Here is a 27,408-nt window from a genome sequence, read left to right as displayed (position 1 = left end):
TCCCATTTTATCATGGTTAATAATCCTTTTTTTTTTCTTTTTTAAAGATTTTATTTATTTGACAGAGATCGATCACAAGTAGGCAGAGAGGCAGGTGGGGGGTGGGGGATGGAAGCAGGCTCCTTGCTGAACAGAGAACCCGATGCAGGGGTCCATCCCAGGACCCTGAGATCACGACCTGGGCCGAAAGCAAAGGCTTAACCCACTAACCCACCCAGATGCCCCGGTTCATAATCCTTTTAATGTGCTGTTGAATTTCATTTGCTAGTATTGTGTTGAGAATTTTTGCATCTGTATTTTTCAAGGGTATTGACTTTTATTTATCTTTTCTTGTAGTGTCCTTATTTGAGTTTGGGAGTGTTCCCTTCTTTCAATATTTTGAAAGACTTTGAGAAGGGATTGGCATAAATTTCTTCTTTAAACCGTTTGGTGGGGGGGTGCCTGGGTGGCTCAGCGGGTTAAGTGTCCAACTCTTGATTTTGGCTCAGGTCATGATCTCAGGGTCATGAAATTGAGCCCCATGTCAGGCTCCATGGTCAGCAGGGAATCTGCTTAAGATTCTCTCCCTCTCCCTCTGCCCTTCCCCCTGTTTGCTCTCTCTCTCTCTCTCTAAAATAAATAAATAAAAATCTTTTAAAAAAAAGGTTTATTAGAGGGATGCCTGAGTGGCTCATGGGGTTAAGCCACTGCCTTCAGCTCAGGTCATGATCCTAGGGTCCTGGGAAAGAGTCCCACATCAGGCTCCTTGCTAAGCAGGGAGCCTGCTTCTCTCTCTGCCTCTGCCTGCCACTTTGCCTGCTTATGTGCTCTCTCTCTCTCGACAAATAAATAAATAAAATCTTTAAAAAAAATGTTTATTAGAGTTCACCAGTAAAACCATCTAGTCCTGTGCTTTTCTTTGTTGGGAGGTTTTTATTTTTGATATTATTTAAAATTGAGTTAGTTAACACATAGTGTAATATTAGTTTCAGGAGTAGAATTTAGTGATTCATCAGTTGCATATAACCCCTAATGCTCATCCCAACAAATGTCCTCTTTAATGACCATCACACATTTGTCCCCTCCCCCTACCCACCTCCCCTCCAGCAAACCTGTTTGTTCTCTATAGTTAGAAGTCTTTTATGGTTGCCTCCCTATCTGTTCTTATTTTTCCTTCCCTTCCTCTGTGTTCATCTGTTTGGTTTCTTAAATTCCACATATGAGTGAAATCATATATTTGTCTTTCTCGACAGACTTATTTCACTCAGCATAATACACTCTAGCACCATCCACATCATTGCAAAGGGCAAGATTTCATTCTTTTTGATGGCTGAGTAATATTCCATTGTGTATATAAATACATTTTCTTTATCCATTCATCAGTTGATGGACATTGGGACTCTTTCCATAATTTGGCTATTGTGGACATTGGTGCTATAAATACTGGGGGGCATGTACCCCTTCAAATCAGCAATTTTGTATTCTTTGGGTAAATACCTAGTAATTCAATTGCTGGGTCATAGGGTAGTTCTATTTTTAACTTTGTGAGGAACTTCCATACTGTTTTCCAGATGACTGTACCAGTTTGCAGTCCCACCAATTGTGCAAAAGAGTTCCTCTTCCTCCACATCCTCACCAACATCTGTTGTTTTCTGAGTTGTTAATTTTTAGTCTTTCTGAAAGGTGCGAGGTAGGATCTCATTGTGATTTTGATTTGTATTTCCCTGATGATGTGGGAAGTTGAGCATTTTTTCACGTGTCTGTTAGCCATCTATATGTCTTCTTTGGAGAGATGTCTGTTCACCTCTTCTGCCCATTTCTTAACTGGATCATTTATTGGGGAGGGTGTTGATTTTGATAAATTCTTTATTTTTTTAAAAGATTTTATTGATTTATTTGTCAGAGAGAGGGAGTGAGATTGTGAGCACAAGCAGGGAGAGCAACAGACAGTGGGAGAAGCAGGCTCCCTGCTAAGCAAGGAGGCTGATGCAGGACTCGATTCCAGGACACTGGGATCATGACCTGAGCCAAAGGCAGATGCCTTAACTGACTGAGCCACCCAGGTGTCCCGATTTTGATGAATTCTTTATAGATTTTGTATACTAACCCTTTATCAGATATGTCATTTGCAAATGTCTCCTTCCATTCTGTCAGTTGCCTTTTAGTTTTGTTGTTTATTTCCTTCACTGTGCAGGAACATTTTATCTTGATGAAGTCCTAATAGTTCATTTTTGCTTTTGTTTCCCTTGCTTCTGATGATGTGTCTAGTAAGAAGTTGCTACAGCCAAAGTCAAAGAGATTTCTGCTTGTGTTCACCTTTAGGATCTTGATAGTTTCTTGTCTCACATTTAGGTCTTTCATCCATTTTGAAGTTATTTTTGAATATGGTGTAAAAAAGTGGCCCAGTTTTGTTCTTTTGCATGTTGCTGTCCAGTTTTCCCCAAACCACTTGTTGAAGATACTGTATTTTCTCCATTGGATATTCTTTTCTGCTTTGTCAAAGATTGGCTAACCACAGAGTCGTGGGTCCATTTCTGGGTTCAGTATTCTGTTCCATTGCTCTATGTGCCTGTTTTGTGCCAGTACCATACTGTCTTGATGATTACAGCTTTGTAACAGAGCTTGAAGTCTGGGATTGTGATGCCTCCAGCTTTGCTTTTCTTTCTCAACATTATTTTGGCTATCTGGAGCCTTTTGTAGTCCCATAAAAATTTTAGGTTTGTTTGTTTTACTTCTGTGAAAAATGCTAGTGTTATTTTGATTGGGATTGCACTGAATATGTAGATTGCTTTGGGCGGGAGAGACATTTTAACAATGTTCTTCCAATCCATGAGCATGGAATGCTTTTCCATTTCTTTGTGTCTTCCTCAATTTCTTTCATAACTTTTCTATAGTTTTCAGAGTACAGATCTTTCCCCTCTTTGGTTTGGTTTATTCCTAGGTATCTTGTGGTTTTTTTGTGCAGTTGTAAATGGGATTGATTTCTCCTTCTGCTATTTCATTATTTGTGTATAGAAAGACAACAGATTTCTGTACATTGATTTTATAGCCTGTGACTTTGCTGAATTCATGTATCCCTTTTAGCAATTCTTTGGTGGAATCTTTCAGGTTTTCTACATAGAGTTTCATGTCATCTGCAAAGTCTGAAAGTTTGAAAGTTTGACTTCTTCCTTGCCAATTTGGGTGACTTTTTTTTTTTTTTTTTGTCTGATTGCTGAGGCAAGGACTTCCAGTACTATGTTGAGCAACAGTGGTGAGAGAGGACATTCCTGTCGTGTTCCTGACCTTAGGGTAAAAGCTCTCAGTTTTTCCTCATTAAGTATGATATTAGCTGTGGGTCTTCTGTATATGGCCTTTATGATGTTGAGGTATATTCCTTCTATCCTTACTTTCTTCAGGGTTTTTTTTAATCAAGAAAGGATGCTGTAGGGGCATCTGGGTGGCTCAATCAGTTAAGCATCTGCCTTCAGGTCAGGTCATGATCTCAGAGTCTTGGTATTGAGCCCCACGTCTGGCTCTCTGCTCAGTGGGGAGCCTGCTGCTTCCTCTCCTTCTGCTGTTCCCCCATCCCTGCTTGTGCTCTCTCACTCTCAAATAAATAAATAAATTTTTTTTTAAAAAAAGAAGAAAGGGTACCTGGGTGGCTCAGTCATTAAGTGTCTAGGGTCCTGGGATCCAGCCCCGCATCCAGCTCCATTTGGCGGGACCTGCTCTTCCCTCTCCCACTCCCCCTGCTTGCGTTCCCTCTCTTGCTGTCTCTCTCGCTGACAAATAAATTTAAAAAATAAATAAATAAAAACAAAAATGGAAGTATGCTGTATTTTGTCAAATGTTTTTTTCTGCATCTATTAAGAGGATCATGGGAGGTTTTTGTTATTAATTCAATCTCCTTACTCATTATTGGTCAGCTGAGATTTTCTACTTTTTTTATGATTCAGTCTTAGTAGACTCTAAATTTCTAGGAATTTATCTATTTCATCCAGGTTATCTAGTTCTTCGGCTTACAACTCTTCATAGTAACCTCTTACAATCATTTGTATTTCCCTGATGTCAGTTTGTATAGTCTCTACTTTTTTATAATTTTTTTAAAAGATTTTATTTATTTGACAGACAGAGATCACAAGTAGGCAGAGAGGCAGGCAGAGAGAGAGGAGGAAGCAGGCTCCCTGGTGAGCAGGAAGCCCGATGTGGGGCTTGATCCCAGGACCCTGGGATCATGATCTGAGCCAAAGGCAGAGGCTTTAACCCACTGAGCCACCCAGGCACCCCTACTTTTTTATAATTTTGAGTTCTCATTCTTTATTGATTATTCTAGTTAAGTTTTGGCAATTTTGCTTATACTTCCAAAAGCCAACTCTTAGTTTCATTAATTTTTTCCCATTATCTTTCTAGTTTTTATTTCATTTATTTATACTTGAAGATTAATTATTTCCTTTTCTCTATTAACTTTAGCCCCATAAAAATGGGCCCAAAGAACAAATTGTTATTTTCCCTAATTTCTTGATGTGTGATGTTAGGTTATTTCAGGTCTTCCTTTTTTCTTAATGTAGGCATTTATCACTATAAATTTCCCTCTTAAAACTGCATTTCCAGCATCCTGTAAGTTTTGATACATTGTGTTTTCATTTCCATTTGTTAATATATTTTCTAACTTCCCTTTTGATTTCTTCCTTGACCCATTGGTTGTTCAGGAGTGTGCTGTCTAATTTCTATGCATTTGTGAATTTGTCAGTTTTCTTCCTGTTATTGATTTCTCTCTATTTTTACCATTGATTTCTAGTTTTATGCCATCTTTATAATGATATAAACAAAAAGGTTTTTTTTTAAAGATTTTATTTATTTATTTGACAGAGAGAGATCACAAATAGGCAGAGAGGCAGGCAGAGAGAGAGGAGGAACAGGCTCCCTGCTGAGCAGAGAGCCTGATGTGGGACTCAATCCCAGCACCCTGAGATCATGATCTGAGCCGAAGGCAGAGGCTTAAGCCACTGAGCCACACAGGCACCCCAAGAAAAAGATTCTTGATATAATTTCAACCTTCTTAGATTTGATAAGGCTTGCTTTGTGACCCACCATACGATCTATCATGGAGAATGTCCCATGTGAACTTGAGAAGAATATGTATTTTGGTGTGTTGAATGGAATGTTCTATATATGTCTGTCAGTCTATTTGATCTGTGTTATTCAGATCCACTGTTTCCCTGTTAATTTTCTGTTCGTATTATCTAGCCAGTGTTGAAAGTGGGATGTTGAAGTCCTTTACTATAATTTTATTGCTATCTATTTCTCAAGAATCTTCAGTTTTGTTAATATTTGTTTGAAATATTTAGATACTCCAGTGGTAGGATATATATTTACAGATGTCATACCTTCTTGATATATTTGTTCCTCTACCACTGTATAGTGACCTTCTTGTCTCTTATGACCAATTTTGTCTTAAAGTCTGTTTTAACTGATGTAACTATAGGCACTCCTGCTCTCTTTTGGTTACCATTTGCATGGAATCTTTTTTCCAAACCTTCACTTTCAGCCTATATATGTCCTTAAACCTTAAGTGAGTCTCTTGTAGGCAGTGTATTGTTGGATCTGTTTTTTTTTTTTTTAAGATTTTATTTATTTATTTGACAGAGAAAAAGATCACAAGTAGGCAGAGAGGCAGGCAGAGAGAGAGGGAAGCAGGCTCCCTGCTGAGCAGAGAGCCCAATGCAAGGCTCCATCCCAGGACCCTGAGATCATGACCTGAGCGGAAAGCAGAGGCTTAACCCATTGAGCCACCCAGGCGCCCGAATCTGGGTCTTTTAAATCCATTCATCCATTTGTATTTTGATTGGAGAATTTAAGCATTTGCATTTAAAATAATTATTGATAGATAAGGACTTTTCTTGCCATTCTGTTCATTGCTTTCTGTTTCTTTAGTTCCTTTGTTCCCCATTAACATCCATTGTGATTTATTTTTTGTAGTAGTATGCTTTAATTTCTTTCTCTTTATCTTTCATCTACTGTATGTTTTTTCTTTGTAATTACCATGAGGCTTCTATAAAACATCTTATAAATACAAGTATTATATATAAATATATATATAAGTATTATATATAAATATAATATAAATTATATATAAGTATTATATATAAATATAAGTATAAATATAAGTATTCTTGTGTCAACCACCCAGCAAAATTCAGGAGAAAAATCACACCTTTTAGGTGCCACTAATAGTAAAGATTAAAGTTAGCTTCTAAGACTACTGCCTAAACTTACTTCCTCAATGCTGACAAGGTTGCTTACCCATGTTTATAAATGTTGTTTCCAAACTCCACTGCACTTAGCATATTTTCTCAAGTTTTGCAATTGTAAGGATGCTAGTCACTACAGAAAAACAAGGAATTCATGCTACTTATTTCTGGAGGTAATAGTCATCTACCCACCAGCTTCTTTTCCAGAAAATAGGAAAATCATCCACCCATAACTTGTGGGCCGATAAAGCACATGAACTCTGAAGCTAGATTCTAAAGGGTAGAGGAGCAATGGCCAGGCTTTCCTTATTCCGAGGACCACTAAGGCTGTTGATAGATAATCTCCATTTTGTAGGCTTTCTTGATAGCCCTGGGAAGACACCCACTATAAGAGAAGGTATGTCCCAGAGTTCAGTTCTAAAGCATATATATAATTATTACACCTATAGTATCTCCAGCCCTGCCCATCCAGGAAAAGGTTTGGCTCAAGAAAATTATCATTTACTTTTATGCTATTATGATGGAATTTTTAAATTAAATTTTTTTTTAATGTCTACTCGGTTCCAAGCCCCATGCCAAGGCACTGCAGATAAACTTTAAGGAGTTCATAGCCAAGTGGAGGAAGGGGAAAATTAGACACAGAGACCTGTGAAACAGGGTGGAGATGTGAGAGGATAAAAATAACTACAGGGCACTAATTAAAACTTGATATGGGGTGCGGTCAGAAAAAATTTCCTGAAAGAGATGACAACTCAACTGAGTTTTAAAGATGAGCATAATTATCCAAATGAGAAATGGGGGTCAGGGGAAGCAAAGTGGAGAAGGAGGTGAGCAGAGAGGGGCATCATCAGTGCACGCACAGAGATGAGAAACAGCATGGTGAGTGCGTAAAGGAAGGACAAGTTGTGGGGCAGAGAATGGTGATGGAACACTTGGAGAAATGGGTAGAGGTCAGATTACAAAAGACCCTGTACTTATATATAGACTTGATCTCATAGATAAACTCTTCCTGGAAGATAATAAGCTAATCCTGTGAGACACTACTAGAATTAACCACAACCGCCACCACTACCCCCGTCATAAATGTGCTATGTGAGGAAGTGGGGGTGGGAATATTCAGTATTCCCTTTTAGAGGGTCTTGATGCATATCAGTATGTTAAAAATTCTGAGATATTCTACTAGAAGGGGTTCCATAAGAAACCATTTAACTTCCTTTAAACTATCATTTCCCAAAAAAATTTGAGCATGGAAACTTCTTTTGTTGTTATGCAATTACTATTAACATTCTGTAGGGCAAGTGTTCTTTAGAACTCACTTTGGAAAATGTTATAGGACCTGAGGAGCCATTTGAGGCAGGAAGGTGGTATAGTCTCTTTGTCTTTTAGAGAAGTCACTGTGATTTGATAATGGAAATACTGGAGGTAGGAAGACCAGTTGAAGGTTATTAATAGACAAAAGAATGGAAAGGGGGAGATTTGATAAATATTTAGAAGGTAAGATTGATAGAGCTTGGAAAAAGAAGGAGAAATCCGGTTGACCTGAGGGATCGCAGGGGTAATGAGCCCATTCACTGAAACTAGGAATACAAGAGCAGGTTTTAGATGATGAGTTCAGGGGGATTTAGGTACCATTGATAAGTCTAAGAGATATCTAGCCACTTGAATTTATGAGTCTAAAGGCATGGTACTGAGAGTTTTGGAAGGAAGAATACAGATTTGAGGAGCATCCACGGATAGCATTAAAACTGTGAGTGCAGCTGAGAAGAAGGATGGAGAGATTGTAAGGTAAAAATGATGGAGTTAGCTCTTCTAAGAAAAACTAACATTAAAGAGATAAAAAGAGGAGTTCATGGAACAGACCAAAAAGAAAGGGGTCACAAAAATAGGAGGAATGCCAGTAGAGAGCACTCTCAGAAAAGCCATTAAAAGACAGGTGGGGAGCCTGGTGGGGAGCCTGGGTGGTTGAGACAGTTAAGCATCTGACTTGATTTTGGCTCAGGTCATGATCTCAGGGTCCTGGGATTGAGCCTCACTCAGGATCCATGCTCAGTGGGGAGTCTGTGTGAAGATTCTTTCCCTCTCCCTCTGCCCCTTCCACTGCTCACACTCTTCCTCCCTCTCTCTCTCTAATATATAAATACATCTTAAAAAAAAAAAAAAAGACAATATGGAAGGATGCCTAGATGGCTCAGTTGGTTTAGTGCTGGACTCTTGGGGCACCTGGGTGGCTCAGTGGGTTAAGCCTCTGCCTTTGGTTCAGGTCATGATCTCAGGGTCCTGGGATTGAGTCCCACATCGGGCTCTCTGCTCAGAGGGGAGCCTGCTTCCTCCCAACCACCGCCTGCCTCTCTGCCTACTTGTGATCTCTCTCTGTCAAATAAATAAAATCTTTTAAAAAAAAAAAGTGTTGGACTCTTGATCTCAGCTCAGGTCATGAGTTCAAGCTCCTTGTTGGGCATGGAGCCTACTTAAAAAGAGAAAGAGAGAGAAAGAGAATAGGAGTGGGAGTGGTCATCACATGGGATTGTTAGTTTAAAAAAAGTAAATGTGGTAGGTCATTATGGCAATGGCCCCAATGTATCCATGCTTTCCTGTGTCCATGCCCCCTTGCAACTGACCCTATTGCTTCTCCTAAGAAAGGGAGTCTACCTCTTCACTCATTGTCTCTGAGCTAGCTTTGTGATTTGCTTTAACTCATAGAATGGGAATAAAAAATAATGTTATTCAAGTTCCAGAACATAGGATTCAGACGCCTTGCAGCTTCTTCTCTCATCCTGTTGGAATCCAGAGTCCACGATGCTGAGAAGAAACCCAGGCCACTCTATGGAAAATAGAAGGCCATATAGAAGACAGCCAAAGTGCTCTGAAAGACATCCCACATCAACTGCTAAATCTCTGAAGGAGGACATTCTGGACCCTCTAGTCCCACTGAACTATGAGATGACCACAGACACATGAATGCTCCCAGCCAAGACCGACGACAGAATCATCCAGATTGCCAATCCACAGAACTATGAGACATAATAAGCCATTGTTTTAAGCCTGTAAATTTTGGTCTGGTTTGATATAGCGCAAAGGCCAACCAAAATGGAAATCAATTGTGCAGAGCCTCCCTAAAAAGGGTTAAAACATGTGACAGTAGCTTTGGGACTTAGGGGTGAGTAGAGTCAGAGAGCAGTGCAAAAACTGATTTAAGGTACAGGAGGGAGCCAGCTGTGCTAATGAAGAGGCACCACAGTGAGCAATACTGTCACCTGAGGCCCCTGGGAAGGTGAAAAATGTGCCCAACGAACTTATGAATCTGGCAGCTAAGATTATTTCTAGATTTCTAATATTCAAGAAATACTAAAACTATCAATGTTTAAGCTACTTATGACAAAGTACAGGAAGAGAGAGAGAGAAACCAAAGAGAAACAGTTTACTCTACAGCAGAAATTAGAGAAAAAATAGAGTCCATGCTTTGCCAGGTTGCTAACTAAACTTCTCTCTCATCTGCAGTCTCTCCAGCTGGCAAAAGACCTAAACGTAAAGATCGAATCTAGAGTGCTGACAGTAAAATATGCCTTTGGGTTCAAGATCAAATAAAGGATGGGCCTGAAAACCCTTTGTTAAGACCACTGAAAGATTAAAGCTGGCAGTCAGTCTGTCTTCTCCAGCAGACAGAAGGCTTTCTCAGACTCATCTTCAGACATGTGGCCCGTCTGAAAAGGAGCTGTGGCCCTCCACAGTTATCGGATTGGTTGAGAACACGTTTTTAGGGAAGACAGAAATGATCCTAAATGAATAGAAACATCCCAAGTTTCAACTGACAGAAATCAGGCTGAGCAGGCCAGTCAGCTACAAACATAGATTATTTCCTGCGGAAATATAAAGAATAAGGTGCTCTGGTGCATAGTTCCAGCTCGATTTCAGAATTGCCATGGACCAGTGATGCATAAGGACTTCCTGTTATTCCCCATCTTGAGCAGAATTGTCTGTTGATTGGCACTAAATGTTGGGGAGTGGCATGGGGGACGGATTACTCAAGAGATGCAGTTGGGGCACCTGGATGGCTCAGTGGGTTAAAGCCTCTGCCTTTGGCTCAGGTCCTGATCCCAGGGTCCTGGGATCAAGTCCCACATCGGGCTCTCTGCTCAGCAGGGAGCCTGATTCCTTCCTCTCTCTGTGCCTGCCTCTCTGCCCACTTGTGATTTCTGTCTGTCAAATAAATAAAATCTTTATTAAAAAAAATAAATAAAGAGATGCAGTCAAGGAGCCTAGACCAAATGCAGATCATGAGATACTGGACTTGGAGTCTGATCCCAAGATAGAATGAAGGTATGTGTGTGGTGGTGGGGGTCTTAGAAAAGGATCAGTGTATTTTGTTTATAGGACGAACATAAATATTTGTGGCCGGCAAACACACAATGTTATATTAAATATGGTTATATCCTAATTTTGTTTTCCTTTTCTTCTTTTTTTCTTTCTCTTTTATCTATTTGGAGAGGATGAATGTTAGCTAAACCTTCCATGGTAATCATTTCACAAAATATGTAAATCAGACCATCACGCTGTTTGCATTAAACTGATACAGCAATGTATGTCAGTTATTACTCAAAAAAACTGGGTGGGGGGAAGCATTCAAGAAAATATATACGTAGTTATATAATATGTAACAAACAAAATATGGTCACAAAATCTTTGCATCTCTTACCAATTGAGAGGTTGGGTCTACTTTTTTAATTAACAGGGCCCTATTTACAAGTCTGGTAGTAGGGTCCCAACTCTTGATTGCACGTCTCAGTTTATTTTTATGTGATATCTCATGCTTCAGAGGCAAGCCAGTTTCCTCACATGATAATCACAGGTTGGTATTCAGAGTAGAAGAAAGTGGAAACTGTAAACTTTCTTGAAGCACAGGCTCCAGAACATTCCCAAAGTCACTTCTGAAACATTTTATGGGTCAAAACAAGACACAAGAACAGCCCAAATTCAATGAGGTAGGAGTAGCAGGGAGGGATATAGGCACCGCCTCTTAATGGAGGCTCTACAAATAAATCGTGACCATACTATACTGCTCTGGGTAAGAAACTTTCAAATTCTGAGAATATTTTAAATTAAGCTTAGAAATGCTTAAAAAAGGGAAAATATAGTATTATTACTTTATTTTGTATTAAGGAGAAATACGTTCTTCAACAGAAAAAATAAAAGAGAGGAAGGAATTTATAGGTTAAAGAGACTTAAAAGGCATATCCATTAATTACAATGTAACTGTAATTTTACAAATACAAATACAGATTCAATTTGAAAGTATAAACTGTGAGGGGCGCCTAGGTGCCTCAGTTGGTAAAGGATCCAACTCTTGATTTTGGCTCAGGATCGTGATGTCAGGGTCATGATCTCAGGGTTGTGAAATCAAGCCCCAAGCTGGGCTCCATGCTCAGTGGGGAGTCTACAAGAGATTCTCTCTCTCCCTCTCTATTTGTCCCTTCCCCCTCTTGTGCTCACTCTCTCTAAAAAATAAATAAATCAATCTTTAAATATATGTATGTAATATGCATTGATCACATTAACAAGACAATTGGAAATTTGATCATTGACTCGATATTTGATTAAGGAATTATTATTAATTTCTAGGTACAATATTAATATTTTACTATGTTTTTTAGAAGGCTTTAAAATTTTGAGATACATACTGAAGTATTTACAGATGAAATAATATGATATCTGGGACTTGTATTACATTAATATGGAAAGTAGAGTAGTGAATGAGGCTGCTGATGAGGCAGGGTTAGTCATATTGGTTTTTAAGGCTGGATGATGGGTACATAGGGACTTATTCTAGTATTATATCTACTTTTGTATATGTTGGAAATTCTTCATTGTAAGTTTTAAAATAAAATTTTAAAAAATGGACTCTGGGCATAATAACTATATGGGCATATTTTTGTGTATTTGTAATATTGAATAAAATGTGTTCCATTAGACCATAACCCCAATTTAAAATGTGCAATTTGATAAGTTGATTTAAACTTGATTTTACCTAGTAGTCATATTTTTAATATGTTATATAATATGTAATTATTTTAAATTATGTTATATAATATATAATTATTTTTATTTTAATATGTCATATAATTTTTAATGTTATATATAATTATATACAAATATATCTATTTAAAATATAATCTTCCTTATATTAACACATTTAATCTTATTTTAAGAGAATTTTTGATTCATTGGTTTTGTTTTAATGTATTAGATTTGCAAGAGTTAAAAAAGCACTTAAGAGAATTTTATATAAAAGAAACTCAAATACATTAAATTTATAAAAGTAGTTTCAGATATTTGAAGATGTTCAGTTAGATAAGTACATAAAGGGCACCAAAGATTATTCAAAGTCCCCTCAAAAGCCAACTGCTAAAAATTACTAGACTTAGAAACAGAATAATAAAGATAGGTGACTTGAATTTAAAGCTTAAGACATTTATTGTTATTTTTTAACTTTAATAAAGCAAACAAATTTTAATAACAATAGGCTATCAAAAGGTGAAAACTTTTTTTTCCCAGCCATCTGAAAGCCTTATTTAAGAAATAGGAGCATTATTTAAGAAATAAGAATTAAAAATAAATAAATAAATAATAGATTATGTGAACTGTACCAACCATTTGGATTATAGCGACATGCAATCTGGCTTCTTCTATTAAAACTTCTTCTGTTGGGGACTCCTCCTCCTCTTTGTTATCAGATGAAACATAATAAGGATCAGACTAAGTTTAAAAATATAATTAGATTAAATTAAAAATAAGCTAAAATATATAGGAGCTGCCAAACACTTCACTCAACCAAGATTCAAATAACTCAGATCAGAACTGCTATCATGAAGGGATACGTGTAACTGGGTTCACTCTCTGTATGAAAAATGTGGCTTTTAACTGTGGTAAAGTAACAATTCATTGGGGAGATTTGCAAGTCAGATTCTCCCCCAAACCTACCTACGCTTGACTGCTCTCTAAGAAACCTGTGTTCTTTGCTTTTTATAATAACATGAGGACAGATCGCTCAGCTCCTCAAATGGTTGGAAACACGGGCTTGCCAGAGGCCATTCATAGTTAGTAAATCAACCAGTGTGTAAAAATTCCAATTCTCCTCAATTTGACAAATAAACCTAGATAACTAAGACCTTCTCTTTAGAGAGAATTCAAAGTCTTTTCACCAAGATAGCAAAGCTAGTAAATATACACCCGCCCCCTCAGTTTTCTGACATTTCATTTGCAGGATCAAATTTCTTTATAAGAGAGGCAGACCCAGGAGAGAAGATGGGCTATTTTTTTTTTTTTTTTTTTTTTTGCCGGGTATCAACTCACAGGAAAGTTGTATTCAATCTTTGTTTTTTCTTCTACTAAGGTCCAATTAACATTTGTCAACATTTTTTCTGTTTTGAATAGTGTGATTGTGTTCTGTATTATCTCTTGAATGTGCTTAATGGCATTTTGCATGGCCATTTGCCTTGGGAGGGAAATAGCACACAAACCTGTGACCAAAAAAAAAAGCAAGTGTCTTAATAGAATACAGTGAAGACTGCAAGAAGAGGCAAAGTCCTGCAAGGTAGAGTGAAATCTTGTTGCCGTAGTGAATCACATGCACAGCCAAACCATAGTGTTTAGAGCAAGGACAAACTTTGGTCCAAAGTCTTCCAGAAAATTACCCAGCTATCTGTTTCTTCTGGCTACAGAGTTCAACTTACCTGACTCAGCTGCTAAGGAACGCTTTATTAGTTTCCTTCCATTCCCGTTACCGAGAGATGTGACTTGTGACTTCAAGGTCCCTAATCAGTATTTCTCAAAGTATAAGAAACCACTCATATCTTCTTCAGGTAGGAAGGCTACCTATTAATCTGTGCAAATTCCCTGGCCCACCTCATTCCTAGAGAATCAGACTGGCCTTGGAATTTGTAACTGAACAATTCTCTGACTCTTATAAAAATTTTAAAATTAAAAAAATTTTAAATAAAAAGGTCACCGCAATAGAGACCCCTCCAATTTAGTATATCTGTTTCCTGGCCAGCAAATTTACATGCTCCAAAAATCGTAGCCATTTATATTTTCTTAAGGTATGAATTTGAAGTTACAGCTATGAGGCTCACTCACTGAAAAGAAGAATTAAGTTTTTTTTTGAAGATTCTATTTATTCATTCCACAGAGAGAGTCAAGCGGGGCAAGTGGCAGGCAGAGGGAGAGGGAGAAGCAGACTCCCCACTGAACCAGGAGACTGATGCAGGGCTCGATCCCAGGACCCCAAAATCATGACCTGAGCCAAAGGTAGATGCTTAACCGAAAGAGCCACCCAGGTGCCCCCCAAAAGAATTTAATTAGTGAGTAAACTTGGTCTGCTCACATGGAATTACATCTCAATAAAATTGTTTTCTCTTCATAAGTGCACATGAACGGTCTCATAGTTAAAATGAGTTCTAAATGTTTAGCTCAACTTTACTGTATTCTCTGTGGGACACTGTGTGTAATGATGGTATTTGAAATTTTCAGGATTCCCAAGGTCTGGAAACATATCCCTCTTGATTCATTATGGTCCAGAGCAAACATGCATTTGACTGTAGGCTGAAGTTAGAAGTTGTCAGCTTTAGATTCAAAATTCCCATGACTGAGACCACACAAGAAGAAATTTTTCTCTTTTTTGGGGGAAACATGAGTGTATGTGAACCACTTGGTGGCACCAATACATTTGAGTGAACTCCCTGTGTTTAGATGATCCTTGAAGTGTATGAGGAGGGAACCTCTTAAAGCCTTAGACTAGATGGAAGCAGTTAGTTTGAAACTTCCACTGATAAAACTCAACTCAACTCTGTCAAGTATTAAATGTGTGCTATGTATTTCTAGAAAGGATGAGTATGGATTCTGAGGGGAGAAAGACCGTTATCATACTCTTCTGTTTTATAATGAAAATTTTTGAGGTTTAGCTATTATAATAAAAAAAATCTGGAGGTGGGGCGGAGGTGCCTGGGAGCTCAGTTGGTTAAGCATCCAATTCTTGATTTTAGCTCAGGTTATGATCTCAAGATCTTGAGATGGAGCCCCACACAGGCTCTGTGCTGAGTGTGAAGCCTCCTTGGGATTCTCTCTCCCTTTGCCTCTCACACACACACACTCTCTCTCTCTCCCCCAAATAAATAAATAAATTAATAATAAATAAATAATAAAATTTTTACAAATTTTCTAAGGGAGGAAAAAGAGAAGAAAAAACATTACCATGACAGCCTTGAAGTGTCAGAATAAGAGGAATCACAGGAAAGAAGCATGGGAGAAATCCAGATGTTACATCCTAACCAAAGAGAATGGAGTGGGTCTGGACCCCTGGGAGTCAAAGGAATTGGTGGGAAGGGAGGTGTGAGAAAGTCTTCAAAGATCAAATGAACTTTCCTCATGCTCCGGTGTGGGCTTTTGCTGACAAAGCATACCTTTCTACTGAGGATGAGAACAAATCCGTAACTGGGGGGAAAGGAGAGCTACAAAGTCTGCCCAATTTACTAGTTCAGTTGACATATTGGGACCATTGGGTTTGAGGTGGGCAGTAACAGGAAGTTCTGCTAGAGTTTTTGTGGGGTTCAGTTTTACAAAAGGACGTGACTGAAAAGACAGAAACGGAGGTGATGTTTGTCACGGGTAGGATAGGGTGAATTCCCCAGGCTATTTCCTTGACTAGAAGAGCTCTCCTTCAACACCATCCTTCCATTGCCTCTCGTTAGTTCCAGGCTTTCCAAGAAACTTCCTGAGGACTAGTTTTGTTTATCGAGGAAATTGGTATTTAGAGGTAAATACCATGAATAATGATCACAATTATTTCAGACATAGAAATAAATCATCTTATTATAAATTAATAAATTGATTTTCTGCTTTATCCATATTTTCCTGTGAGTGCAGCATATGTGAATCTCCAGCACTTTGATCAATTCTAGATACACTGAAAAAATCAAACACCAGCATAGCTAAGACCAGGCCATGGGATACTGAATGATACTAAGGCCCTATTCTAGGACTTGGTGTAATCCCACCTCACTTTCTCCATCCCCAGTTGACCATACTGCCACCAATTATCTTATCTAGATTTCTCTATCGACCATGTATCTCTGTGTGATTTAATCATATTTATGCATTTTACTACCAATGGCCTCAAATGTCTTCTGGAAATAAGCCACTGTGGCACAGTCTACTGACTGTCTCCCAATATCCATTTTCCCCTTCTTCTTTTACCAACCAAATTTCCAAGTTTTGGCTAAGCACATGGTCAGCCAGATAGGGATAATATTTCACAGCTTCTATTGCCCATGAATGACTATGTGACCAAATTTTGGCCAATGGAATGTGAGTGGTAGTGATGCATACAATTTCTAGATTCTGCCCTTAAAAGGAAACAGCTTACCCTCCATTGTCACCTATCTCCTCATTTCCCCTGTCTACTCGGATGGATTGAAGATATAGTGGTAGTGAGCCAACGTCTACCCTGCAGACAAGAACAACAACCCAGGGAATGGAGGAGAAACAAAAAAGAAGCAGAACTACCCCCACTCTTTTGGACATTTAGGTAGGGGGTGGGGGGAGAAAGTCCCCTATCTTGTTTGAGCCACGGTGAATGTAGTTTCTGTTGAACTGGCTGAACCAATACCCCCAATTAATACAGCATCAATAAGTAATAAGTGAATGAAAATGAATGATTTCATAGTCAATTCCTTGAACTTCATAAGAAATGTCCTCATGTCCCCTAACAATAATCTATTTGCATTATCTTCCCCAGTTAATTAATGAAAGACAGATTTACTTTACCTAATGTCCTGGCTGAATGAGTCATCATGTACGAATTTATTCCCATAGTCAATAGTGATATTACCTGTACATACAATATAAACTAAAAAACAAAACACACAAGTCGTTAGAACCAAAAAATGAATAAGTTCTCCAAAGGGCATCATTGTTCAACTAACCATCATCAACAAAATTCTATCTTAATCCACATTTATTAATCCTACTTCTGAGAAGTAAATTGAGGCAAAAGTGTTGTTTTATAGACACTGTTTGAATATAAGACACTGGAGCAGAAATTAGTTTTCAATGTGAATGAGAGAAGAGTTTATAATTTCTGGGAGGGATAAGAACACTGACGGAAGAGCTCTCCACCATTGCTGCTTGCTGCAGCAGCCTTGCAAAGCCAGCAAGGTGGTAGGCATCACAGACACAGCTCTGGAGCCTGCAGGGCCGGGCGGTGAGGAGGACCCAGCAACTGCAGGCAGTGGTGACACAGCAGGGAGGGGAAAGCGTATCTGCCACCAGCATTTACTACAGCTGCTCAGGAGGCTCTGAAGGAACCTGCAGGAACCATGGTGGGGTCTGGAGAGGCACCATGCAGAAGCAAACATACAATCACTTTCGCAGGTCTTAGCTCTGCCCCTATTAGCCATGTAATTTGGAGTCAGTTAACTTAACCATTCTGAGCCTCAGTGCCCTTCACTGGAAACTGGAGTTAATAGCAGTATGTCTTTTGCAGAGTGTTTCCCAAATCTGACTAACAACTCTAAAAACCTGAAGTACATCTAAAAGATACCGACTTCCAGGTTTCTTCCCTGAAGGTTCTGATTGTGCAGGTAGTGAGTGGCGCTAAAGGGATTGGTGTAACATCAGATAGATTTGGGAAATACTGTAAATGATATTCGAATGTTAGCATTCCATTGACTTGGTTTTAGGCTGATTCCTTGCACAAAAGATAATTGAAGGAGCTCAGATGTTTGTTATGATACTTTTTCTTTGGGGCACGAAAGGATCCTAAATCTCTACAAAACCACTGGTTAGTTTGAACTCCAAATTCCCACATGATAACTACAGATAAGAAGTGCAGATCCTCAGGAAAGTCTGTAAGGAATATAATACTCTATTTAAAAAAGAACTTCTTCCTTTAGGAGTTAGGGCACCCGAGTTCTTCCCCTAACATGCTATTCTCTTTGTTTTGATGTCTCTACAGGCAAGATGGAGAGGGAGATAACTGATCCCCCAAAGGAATTTTTAAAATATTGTTCTGCCGGAGTCTTCTGGAACAGGAGGCAAAATGACAAAGAGAAAACCCTGAGCTGGAAATCAGCCAATATCAAAAAACCCTGTACATCTACCTGTAGATGAAAGTTCCTTGGGAGGTGGGCAGGTGTTCTTAATTCACATTATTCGGGTGGCTTTTCTCCCTCCAGCAGCAGGTTTGGAATTCATCTGACTGGGAGGTGGTTGGGGATGTCCTGGGGATTTCTAGCAACTTTTATCAACTTCTCCAGTTAGCTCCCACCATTGTCACAAATGACGAGGGGCCCTAACACTGTCAGCAGATGCACTGGGCTCTTTGGATCTTCCCTAGAGTCTCGGTACCACAGACACTGCCACCATCAGATTGCCCAGAAATCCACCAGCTAGCCTATGGAGAAAAGGTTTTGAGGGAGAGTAATATTTATTGAGCATTTGCTAAGTGGCAGGTATTTTACTAAGTATCATCTCAATCTTCAAATGGAAATTGAGGTTCTACAAATCTGGGAAACTTGCCCAAGGTCAGCCAACCTGTGATGGTTGAACCAGGATTCGATCTCAAGTCTATCTGATTCCCACACCATTAACCACTACTTGACTGTTGGTCCCTTTCATACTGTCAAAACAAACTTTCCTCTGAAAGTTTCTTTCTACTTAAAAGAACGCATTTTTCAAATCTAATTTTTAAAATGGTTAACTTTGGTGGTGCCTGGGTGGATCAGTCGGTTAACTTTGGCTCAGGTCATGATCCCAGGGTCCTGGGATCGAGTCCCACACTGGGCTTCCTGCTCAGTGGAGAGTCTGCTTCTCCCTCTCCCTCTGCCTGCCTCTCTGCCTACTTGGGCTCTGTCAAATAAATAAATAAATAATCTTTAAAAAAATGGTTAACTTTGGGAGAAGGAAGAGAAGATGGTAAAGGAGTAGGAGGACCCTAGGCTCATCTTGTCCCCATAAACACAACTAGATAACTATCAAATCATTTATCTAAATACCCCCAGAAACCAACCTGAAGACTGACAGAACAAACTCCACAACTAAAGGAAGAGAAGAAACCACATCAAGGAAGGTAGGAAGTACGGAGAGGTGGTTTGGGGAAGAAACAGATCGCAAGTGCTGTGGAAGGAAGAGAGTCCTGGTCATGGAGAAAGGTGAGAGAGAGAGAGGCACACAGGGGAATGCACAAGGAGAACATTTGCCTAAAGGCACTGGCTGGGAAAACAAGAGGGGTTGGTTTTTGTGAGTTTTTGCAACCAGTGGGACTTAGAGACAAGTTTTAAAGGCCAGCCAGCGTGGCTGGGATAGAGCCCTGAGGAACCTGCCCTACTCCTGGAGAGAAGGCAGACAAATAACCTGGGGGCAGGTGAAGAATGCCTGGGGCACAGAGCAGGGAGATAATTCACTCTTCTTGGAGCGTGTACCTGAGAGGTAGGATTCTCATCTCTCTCTGGAGACAAAGGAGCCAGCAGGTGCCATTTCCCTCCCTTGCCCCTCAGCATAAACACACAGCCACCTTCAGGAGGCGGCACAGTGCCCACAGGGGCTGCCTAAGATGCTTACACCAAGTCCTACCCCCCCCCCCCCCGCGTTCTCTGGAACACCTGCCCTCTGTCAGGCTTGCCTCTGTCCCAACATGGCCAGCCCCTTCCCCAGAAGGCCAGCAGAAATCCCTGCCCATACCATATCTCCTGACCAGAGTTCTGCTGGACTTCAGTTCTAGTAGAAGTAGTATCAGGTCTCTTTTAACAAGCAGACCAGAGCACACCTAGTTAAAACTCACCACACTCTGGCCAAGGACCCAACAGTGCCCACTGCAGGCAAGGAGAGTCTCTGCTGACACCTGGCCTGAGGATACAGTGGTCAAACACAACAGCAGAGTGCATACAGCATGCCTCAGACACTCTCTGAAGTGCCAGGCCCTAAACACTCTATGACCTTTTCTTCATAAAGCCGTTACTTTCAGGAGCAGGAAACATAACTGGCTCTTCTAACTTGGAGAAGAAAGCAGAGACTTAGATAAAATGTCCAGATGGAGACAAATGTCCAGAATTTGTCCCACATGAAAGAACAAGATAAGGTCACAGTCAGAGATCTAAGCAAAACAGATATAAGTAATATTCCTGATAGAGAATTTAAAGATTTTATTTATTTATTTGACAGACAGAGATCACAAGCAGAGAGGCAGGCAGAGAAAGAGAGAGGAGGAAGTAGCCTCTCCGCTGAGCAGAGAGCCTGATGTGGGGCTTGATCCCAGGACCCTGGGATCATGACCTGAGCCGAAGGCAGAGGCTTAACCCACTGAGCCATCCAGGTGCCGCCCTGATAGAGAATTTAAGGCAACAATCATAAAGATACTCACTGGGCTTGAAAAAGAATAGAAGGTTTTGAGGAGACTCTTACCACAGAGATAATAGAATTAAAAAAGTATCTCTCAGAAATGAAAAATGCCGTAATTGAGATTGGAAACAGGCTTGATGCAATGAACACAAGGCTGAAAGAAGCAGAGGAATAAATATGTGATATAGAAGTAAAGTTAATGGAAAACAAGGAAGCAGAACAAAAGAGAGAAAGAATTATGGAACATGAGTATAGACTCAGGGAATTGAGTGACTCTGTCAAAAGCAATAACAATCACATTATAGAAGAAAGGGGCAGTAGAAAATTTATTTGAAAAAATAATAGCAGAAAACTTCCCTAATCTGGGGAAAGAAACAAACATCCCAAAACAAGAGACACAGAGAACTCCCATCAAAATCAAGCAAAGCAAGCCAACATTAAGACATATTGTAATTAAATTTGTAAAATATAATAAAAAACCCCCAACTATTGAAAGCAGCAAGACAAAAGAAGTCCTTAGCTTACAAGGGAAGACCCATAAGGCTGGCTATAGATTTCTCAACAAAAACACGGCAAGCCAGAAGGGAGTGGTATGACATATTTAAAGCGCTGAATGGGAAAAATCTGTAGCCAAGAATATTCTATCCAGCAAGGCTATCATCCAGAAGAGAAGGAGAGAAAAAAAGTTTCCCTTACAAAAACTAAAGGATGGGACGCCTGGGTGGCTCAGTCAGTTAAGTGGCTGTCTTCAACTCAGGTCATGATCCCAGCATCCTCAGATCGAGTCCTGCATGGGGCTCCTTGCTCAGAAGAGATCCTGCTTCTCCCTCTGCCTGTCATTCTCCTTGCTTATGCTCTCTCCCTCTCTCTCTCTGACAAATAAATAAACAAAATCTTTAAAAAAATAAAAACCCAAAACAAACAAACAAAAAACTAAAGGAGTTTGTGACCACAAAACCAGTCCTGCAAGAAATACTAATGGGGTATCTTTGAGTGTGGAAAGACCAAAAGTGACAAAGACAAGAAAGGAACAGAGAACGTCTCCAGAAACAATGACAAAACAAGTAATAAAATGGCACTAAGTACATATCTATCAACAATTACTCTGAATGTAAATGGACTAAATGTTCCAATCTAAAGACATAGGGTATTGGAATGGATAGAAAAAACAAGACCCATCTATATGTTGGCTACAAGAGATTCATTTTAGATCTAAAGTCACCTGCAGATCCAAAGTGAGGGGGTAGAGAAACATTTATCATGCAAATGGATGTAAAAAAAAAAAAAAAAAAGGCCAGAGTAGTGTTATCACTAGCCAAATCCCTTAAAGATGTTCCTCTGGAGATGCCCTGCTTTCTTGTTGTTGTTTTGTTTGTTTTTTGTTTTTTGGTGACCTTGTCAAAAGTCACGAGACCAAGATGGTAGAACTTTTGGACTTGCCTTGCCAAGGCCTGCAAAGGTGAAATCCTCCTAGTATCCATCTTTTGAGGCTTTCTAGAAGATTTTAGGTGAAGAAAGTCACTTGAGATTTTATACTCTTCTGTCTTGCCTCCTGTATTCTCAAAACTATTACCTCATGCAAGCTTCTGTGCTTGCATTGCCCTCTGAATCTAAAACTAACTTTTCTCAAACGGATTAAAAAATATTTATAAAATAATCTCCAAAATCTTCGGAAGGAAGCAGAAGGAATCTTCTTCTAAGCTATCAGGGCTTTTCCTCTCAGTCTCTGAAAATACCTGGGGTTCCTTCCTACCCTGGGATGAGGAGAAGAGCCTTTAATAAAGTTGATAGGAAATGCTGAGTAGGGAGCTGTGAGGACAATCACTTTAAAACTGCCTGCATCTATGGTGAAAAGAGGAAGAGCTGCCACTGCTGATTAGGATTATGAATGGGGGAATCCTTTTGAACTTTCTAGGCAACAATGGATTTCACAGGCCATTATTTCTATAACACTTAAAACCTTGTTAATTATCCCACAAAGAAAGCACTCTGGTGACTCAGAGGTTGGGAGTTGGCCCAGTTGGGGGTGGAGGGTTAGAAGGATACAGGCAGGAAGCTTGTAGGGCTGTAGGGAAAGGGTGAGATGTTCTGAGACCTGGGACCAACTTCATTCTGGGCTTGCCTGTGTGTTTAATTTGGCTTTGGGCTGGATTCTGGGGAGAGATGGGCTTGCTATTCAGGGAGGCATGATGTTCTGCCTTAGACTAAATGATGTTTATAGTTGTGGCTCTTTTCTACTCCTATGCTGTGCTGAAGTGATGGAGACTGGCCTGTGTTACAAATAAATAATTTTATCTTGTTTTTGTTAAAAAATATATATGGACAAGCTAGACTTTAAAATAAAGTCTATAACAAGAGATGAAAAATGGCACTCCATCATAATAAAGGAGGGCAAGTGATATGATGAGTACTGGGTGTTACACGCAACTAATGAATCATTGAACATTACATCAAAAACTAATGATGTATTATATGTTTGCTAATTGAATTTAAATTTTAAAAAAATTTTAAAAAAGAGCTGTTACACAAATTCTGTAATACAAAAACAATGTACAAAAATCTGTTGCATTTCTATTCACCAATAATGAAGCAGCAGAAAGACAAATTAAGGAATCAATCCCATTTACAATTGCACCAAAAATTCTAAGATCCTTAGGAAAAAACATAACCAAACAGGTAAAAGACCAGTACTCTAAAAACTATAAAACACTGATGAAAGAAACTGAAGAGGACATGAAGAAATGTAAAGATATTCCATGCTCAAGTATTAGAAAAATAAATATTGTTAAAATGTAGACATATTCCATGCTCCTGGATTAGAAAAACAAATATTGTTAAAATGTCTATGCCACCCAAAGCCATTTACACATTTAATGCAATCCCTATCAAAATAACACCAGCATTTTTCACAGAGCTAGAATAAATAATCCTAAAATTTGTATGGAGCTACACAAGACCTCAAATAGCCAAAGCAACCTTGAAAAAGAAAAGCATTACAATTGCGATGGAGGCATCACAATTTTGGAGTTCAGGTTATGTTACAAAGCTGTAGTGATCAAAACAGTATGGTACTAGCACAAAAACAGACACATAGCTCAATAGAACACAACAGAAAACCCAGAAATGAACCCACAACTCTAGGGTCCATTAATCTTTGGCAAAGCAGGAATGAATATTCCAGGGAAAAAGACATTCTCTTCAACAGATAATGTTGGGAAAACTGATAGCAACATGCAAAATAATGAAACAAGACCACTTTCTTACACCATACACAAAAATAACTTCAGAATGGATGAAAAACCTAAATATGAGACAGGAAACCATTAAAATCCTAGAGGAGAACTTGGGCACTAACCTCTTTGACATCAGCCATAGCAACATCTTTCTAGCTATGTCTCTGGAGGCAAGGAAAACAAAAGCAAAAATAAAGGACTGGGACTTCATCAAAATAAAAAGCTTTTGCACAGGGAAAGAAACAATCAACAAAACTAAAAGTCAGCCTGTAGGGGAAGGATGGGGAAAGATATTTGCAAATGACATATCTGATAAAGGATTAGTATCGAAAATATATAAAGAACTTACACAACCTAACACCCAAAAAAACAAATAATCCAACTAAATATTAGGTAAAAGACAATGGATAGAAATTTTTTCAAAGAAGACATACAGCTGGCCAATAGATGAAAAGATGCTCCACACCACTCACAAATCCGAACTACAATGAGATATCGCCTCACACCTGCTAAAATGGCTAAAATAAAAAACACAAGAAACAACAGCTGTTGGTGAGGATATGAAAAATGGGGAACCCTCCTGCACTGTTGGTGGGAACACAAACTGGTACAGCCACTAAGGCAAACAGTATGGAGGTTCCTCAAAATGCTGAAAATAGACCTATACTATGATCCAGCGATTGTATTATTAGGCATTAACCCAAAAAACACTAAAATACCAGTTCAAAGAGATACATGGACCCCGATGTTTATAGCAACATTATCTATAATAGCTAAACTATGGAAATAGCCCAAGTGTCCATCGACTGATAAATGAATAAAGAAAGTGTGGTGTGTATGTGTGTGTGTGTGTGTGTATAAATATATATATATTTGGACTATTCCTCAGCCATCAAAAAAAATGAAATCTTGCCATTGCAACAACATGGATAGAGCTAGAGAGTATAATGTTAAGCAAAATAAGTTAGTCAGAGAAACATAAATACCATATGATTTCACTCATATGTGGAATTTAAAAAACAAAATGAAGAGGCAGATAAAAAGAGAGAAAAGGAGGCAGACTGAGAAACAGACTCTTAACTATAGAGAACAAACTGATGATTACCAGAGGTGAGGTGGGTAGGGGGTGGGTAAAATGGGTGATGGGGATTAAGCAGGGTCCTTGATGTGATGCGTATTGTATGTAAATATTCAATCACTAAATTGTACACCTGAAACTAATATTACACTGTACGTTAACTAACTGGAATTTAAATGAAAACTTAAAAAAAAATGGTTAGCTCTATTATTGGGAACTATGACAAGTACTACAAAATAAATAAAAATGAGTAAGTATGAGTAAATATGGGATACAATTTTTTCCTACCAATTGTGGTGACTCTATTTTTTTTTCAGCCAGATTATGAATATCAGGAGCCAGGAGTAAGCTAAAAACTCCTTTAATTCCAGACCATGCTATAACAATTCCCCATTTCCAATTATATTCATAACTTGTATGCATCAGAATGGGGCTCACTAACACAACAGTGAGCAACCTGTGGAAAGAAAAAAAATTTTTATTAATCACACATGATGTACCAATGTTATTCATGGCTGAATACTACATTTCATATCAGATTTTTTTTCAGGAAAAAGAAAATAATCAGTTTATTAACAAGTTGTTCAAACTTTTGGGAACAAACCAAATCTACTATCTAAATTTTGCATATAATACTCATATCTTGAAAAACAGGCTAGACGTTTTATACAAATATAGGGATTTATTATTAACACTATTGGGCACTATTCGGATTTGGGTAGTAAGTTTCTGAAAGGAAGTTCTTCAAATAGCATTGACAAGCTCATTTATTCCATGGAGGGCTATGACTAGATTCAGAAATTGGGCCAAGAGGACATGCAGATGATGGCCAGAAAGGAAAAATTATTGTAGGCACATTAATAAATGGCTTAACCAAAGTTTTCTTGAGCTCCCATGAGACTCATAAACTAAATGTCACGTAAGTAATCTCAATTTGTGTCTTTTTTCTCTCCAGAACATTTTTCTTTCCTTTTCTTTTTAGAGTGGGGAGGGACAAAAGGAGAGGGAGAGAGAAAATCTCAAGCAGGCTCCACGCCCAGCACGGATCCTGACACGGGGTTCAATCTCACAATCCCCTAAAATCATGACCTAGGCTCTCAAGAGTCAGACGCTTAACACAGAGTCATCCAGGTGCCCCTCTCTTCTTTTTTCTTACTGGAGTATAGTTGACCCACGATGTTAATGTTAGTTTTATGTGCAACCTAGTGATTCCACAACTCTATTCTTACGCTATGTTCTCCACAAGTGCCTACAGATCATTTTTCTGTAAGACCTTCTATCAAAAATGTAGAATCTATATTTAGAGGATCTGTACCAAAAGAATATCAGTACTATCCCTCGCAAGAGATTTCAGCAGAAATAAAATTGACATGTTCTCAGCCTCAAAAAATATATTGTGTATCAGTTGCTCAGCTGGGAATTTCACAAGCCAGTTTAGAGAATTTCTATCATTGAGAAACAGAAAATCTGCAATTACCATCTGCAACATATATAATTAATTTGAGCAAACTCCTCTGCCTTGCATTTAAGCCTTTTGCAAAGTAATTCTTACCAACATTTCCAGCCTTACTAAATGATCTCTGTCTGAAATACCATGGAGTCCAGCCAAAACAGAACAACTCATATTATTTCCTGATATCAAAAACAGAAAGGCAGTGTAGTAAAATCTCAGGAGTCAGTCTACCTAGGTTTCAAATTGAGGCTGCTTTTACTAACCATGTAAACTTAAGCAAGTTCTTTAACCTACTTATTTATTTAAAAGATTTTATTTATTTATTTGAGAGAGTGGGCGAGAGAGAAAGAGAGAGCACAAGAGGGGAGAAGTTCAGAGGGAGAAGGAGACTCCCCATGGAGCTGGGAGCCTGATCCCGGGAATCCTGGATCATGACCTGAGCTGAAGGCAGTAACTTAACCAACCGAGCCACCCAGGCACCCTCTTTAACCTCTTTAAACCTCAGTTTCTTCACCTGTAAAGTGGAGGTGATATATAACAATAAGTAGACTTGCCTCAAAGGATTATTGTGAAGTCTCGATTAAATGAGGCAACATACATAGGACTTAGAATGATGTTTTGAATGTGGTTAGCACTCAATACATGTTAGCAATAATTATTGTGACCAGGCCTTAGTTTGGCTCATCCTCTAAAATGTTTTTCTCAACAAGTCTCTTATGAAAAGCCCACCCATATTTTGAGGGACCCTCAGGAGGACGCCTTCCATTAAAGCCTTTCCTCTAGTGAGATGGATCCAATAGTTCACCTCAGATCCCTGGCACTCCCGAGCCATTTGACTTTGGGCAAGGTACTTTGCCTTTGTTGGTCAGTTTCTTCATCCATAAAATTCCCATCTCCTAGTGTTGTTATGAAGATGAAATGAGACACCAGAAGTGTAGCTGAGCCAAACAATGTGCATATTCTTCATATTCTCTCTTCATATTCTGTGACCAGTCTCAATTGGTACATGAGCTTCCATCATACAAAGAAGTGTAAATTGCATACACA

The 27,408-nt window shown here is 38.9% G+C and overlaps 1 protein-coding gene across 5 annotated transcripts in view; it reads right to left on the bottom strand.

Annotated features, from left to right (window-relative positions):
• Positions 1-27,408, bottom strand: part of SLC9C2 (solute carrier family 9 member C2 (putative)) — a 104,522-nt gene that overhangs the window by 48,634 nt on the left and 28,480 nt on the right. For 3 of the 5 annotated variants that reach the window (XM_032318250.1, XM_032318254.1, XM_032318251.1), the window contains exons 10-13: positions 25,197-25,365; positions 17,028-17,109; positions 13,560-13,726; positions 12,858-12,962 (exon numbers count right to left, since the gene is read on the bottom strand). In XM_032318250.1, the coding sequence (XP_032174141.1) occupies positions 12,858-12,962; positions 13,560-13,726; positions 17,028-17,109; positions 25,197-25,365 (523 nt within the window). The remainder of the gene's footprint in view (positions 1-12,857; positions 12,963-13,559; positions 13,727-17,027; positions 17,110-25,196; positions 25,366-27,408) is intronic. The other 2 variants (XM_032318252.1, XM_032318255.1) reach the window with 2 other exon arrangements.

This window comes from Mustela erminea, chromosome 17, assembly GCF_009829155.1.
Source record: "Mustela erminea isolate mMusErm1 chromosome 17, mMusErm1.Pri, whole genome shotgun sequence".
Classification (NCBI taxonomy): domain Eukaryota; kingdom Metazoa; phylum Chordata; class Mammalia; order Carnivora; family Mustelidae; genus Mustela; species Mustela erminea.
The sequence above is the reverse complement of the archived record's forward strand: the minus strand, read 5'-3'. Positions and strand labels throughout refer to the sequence as shown.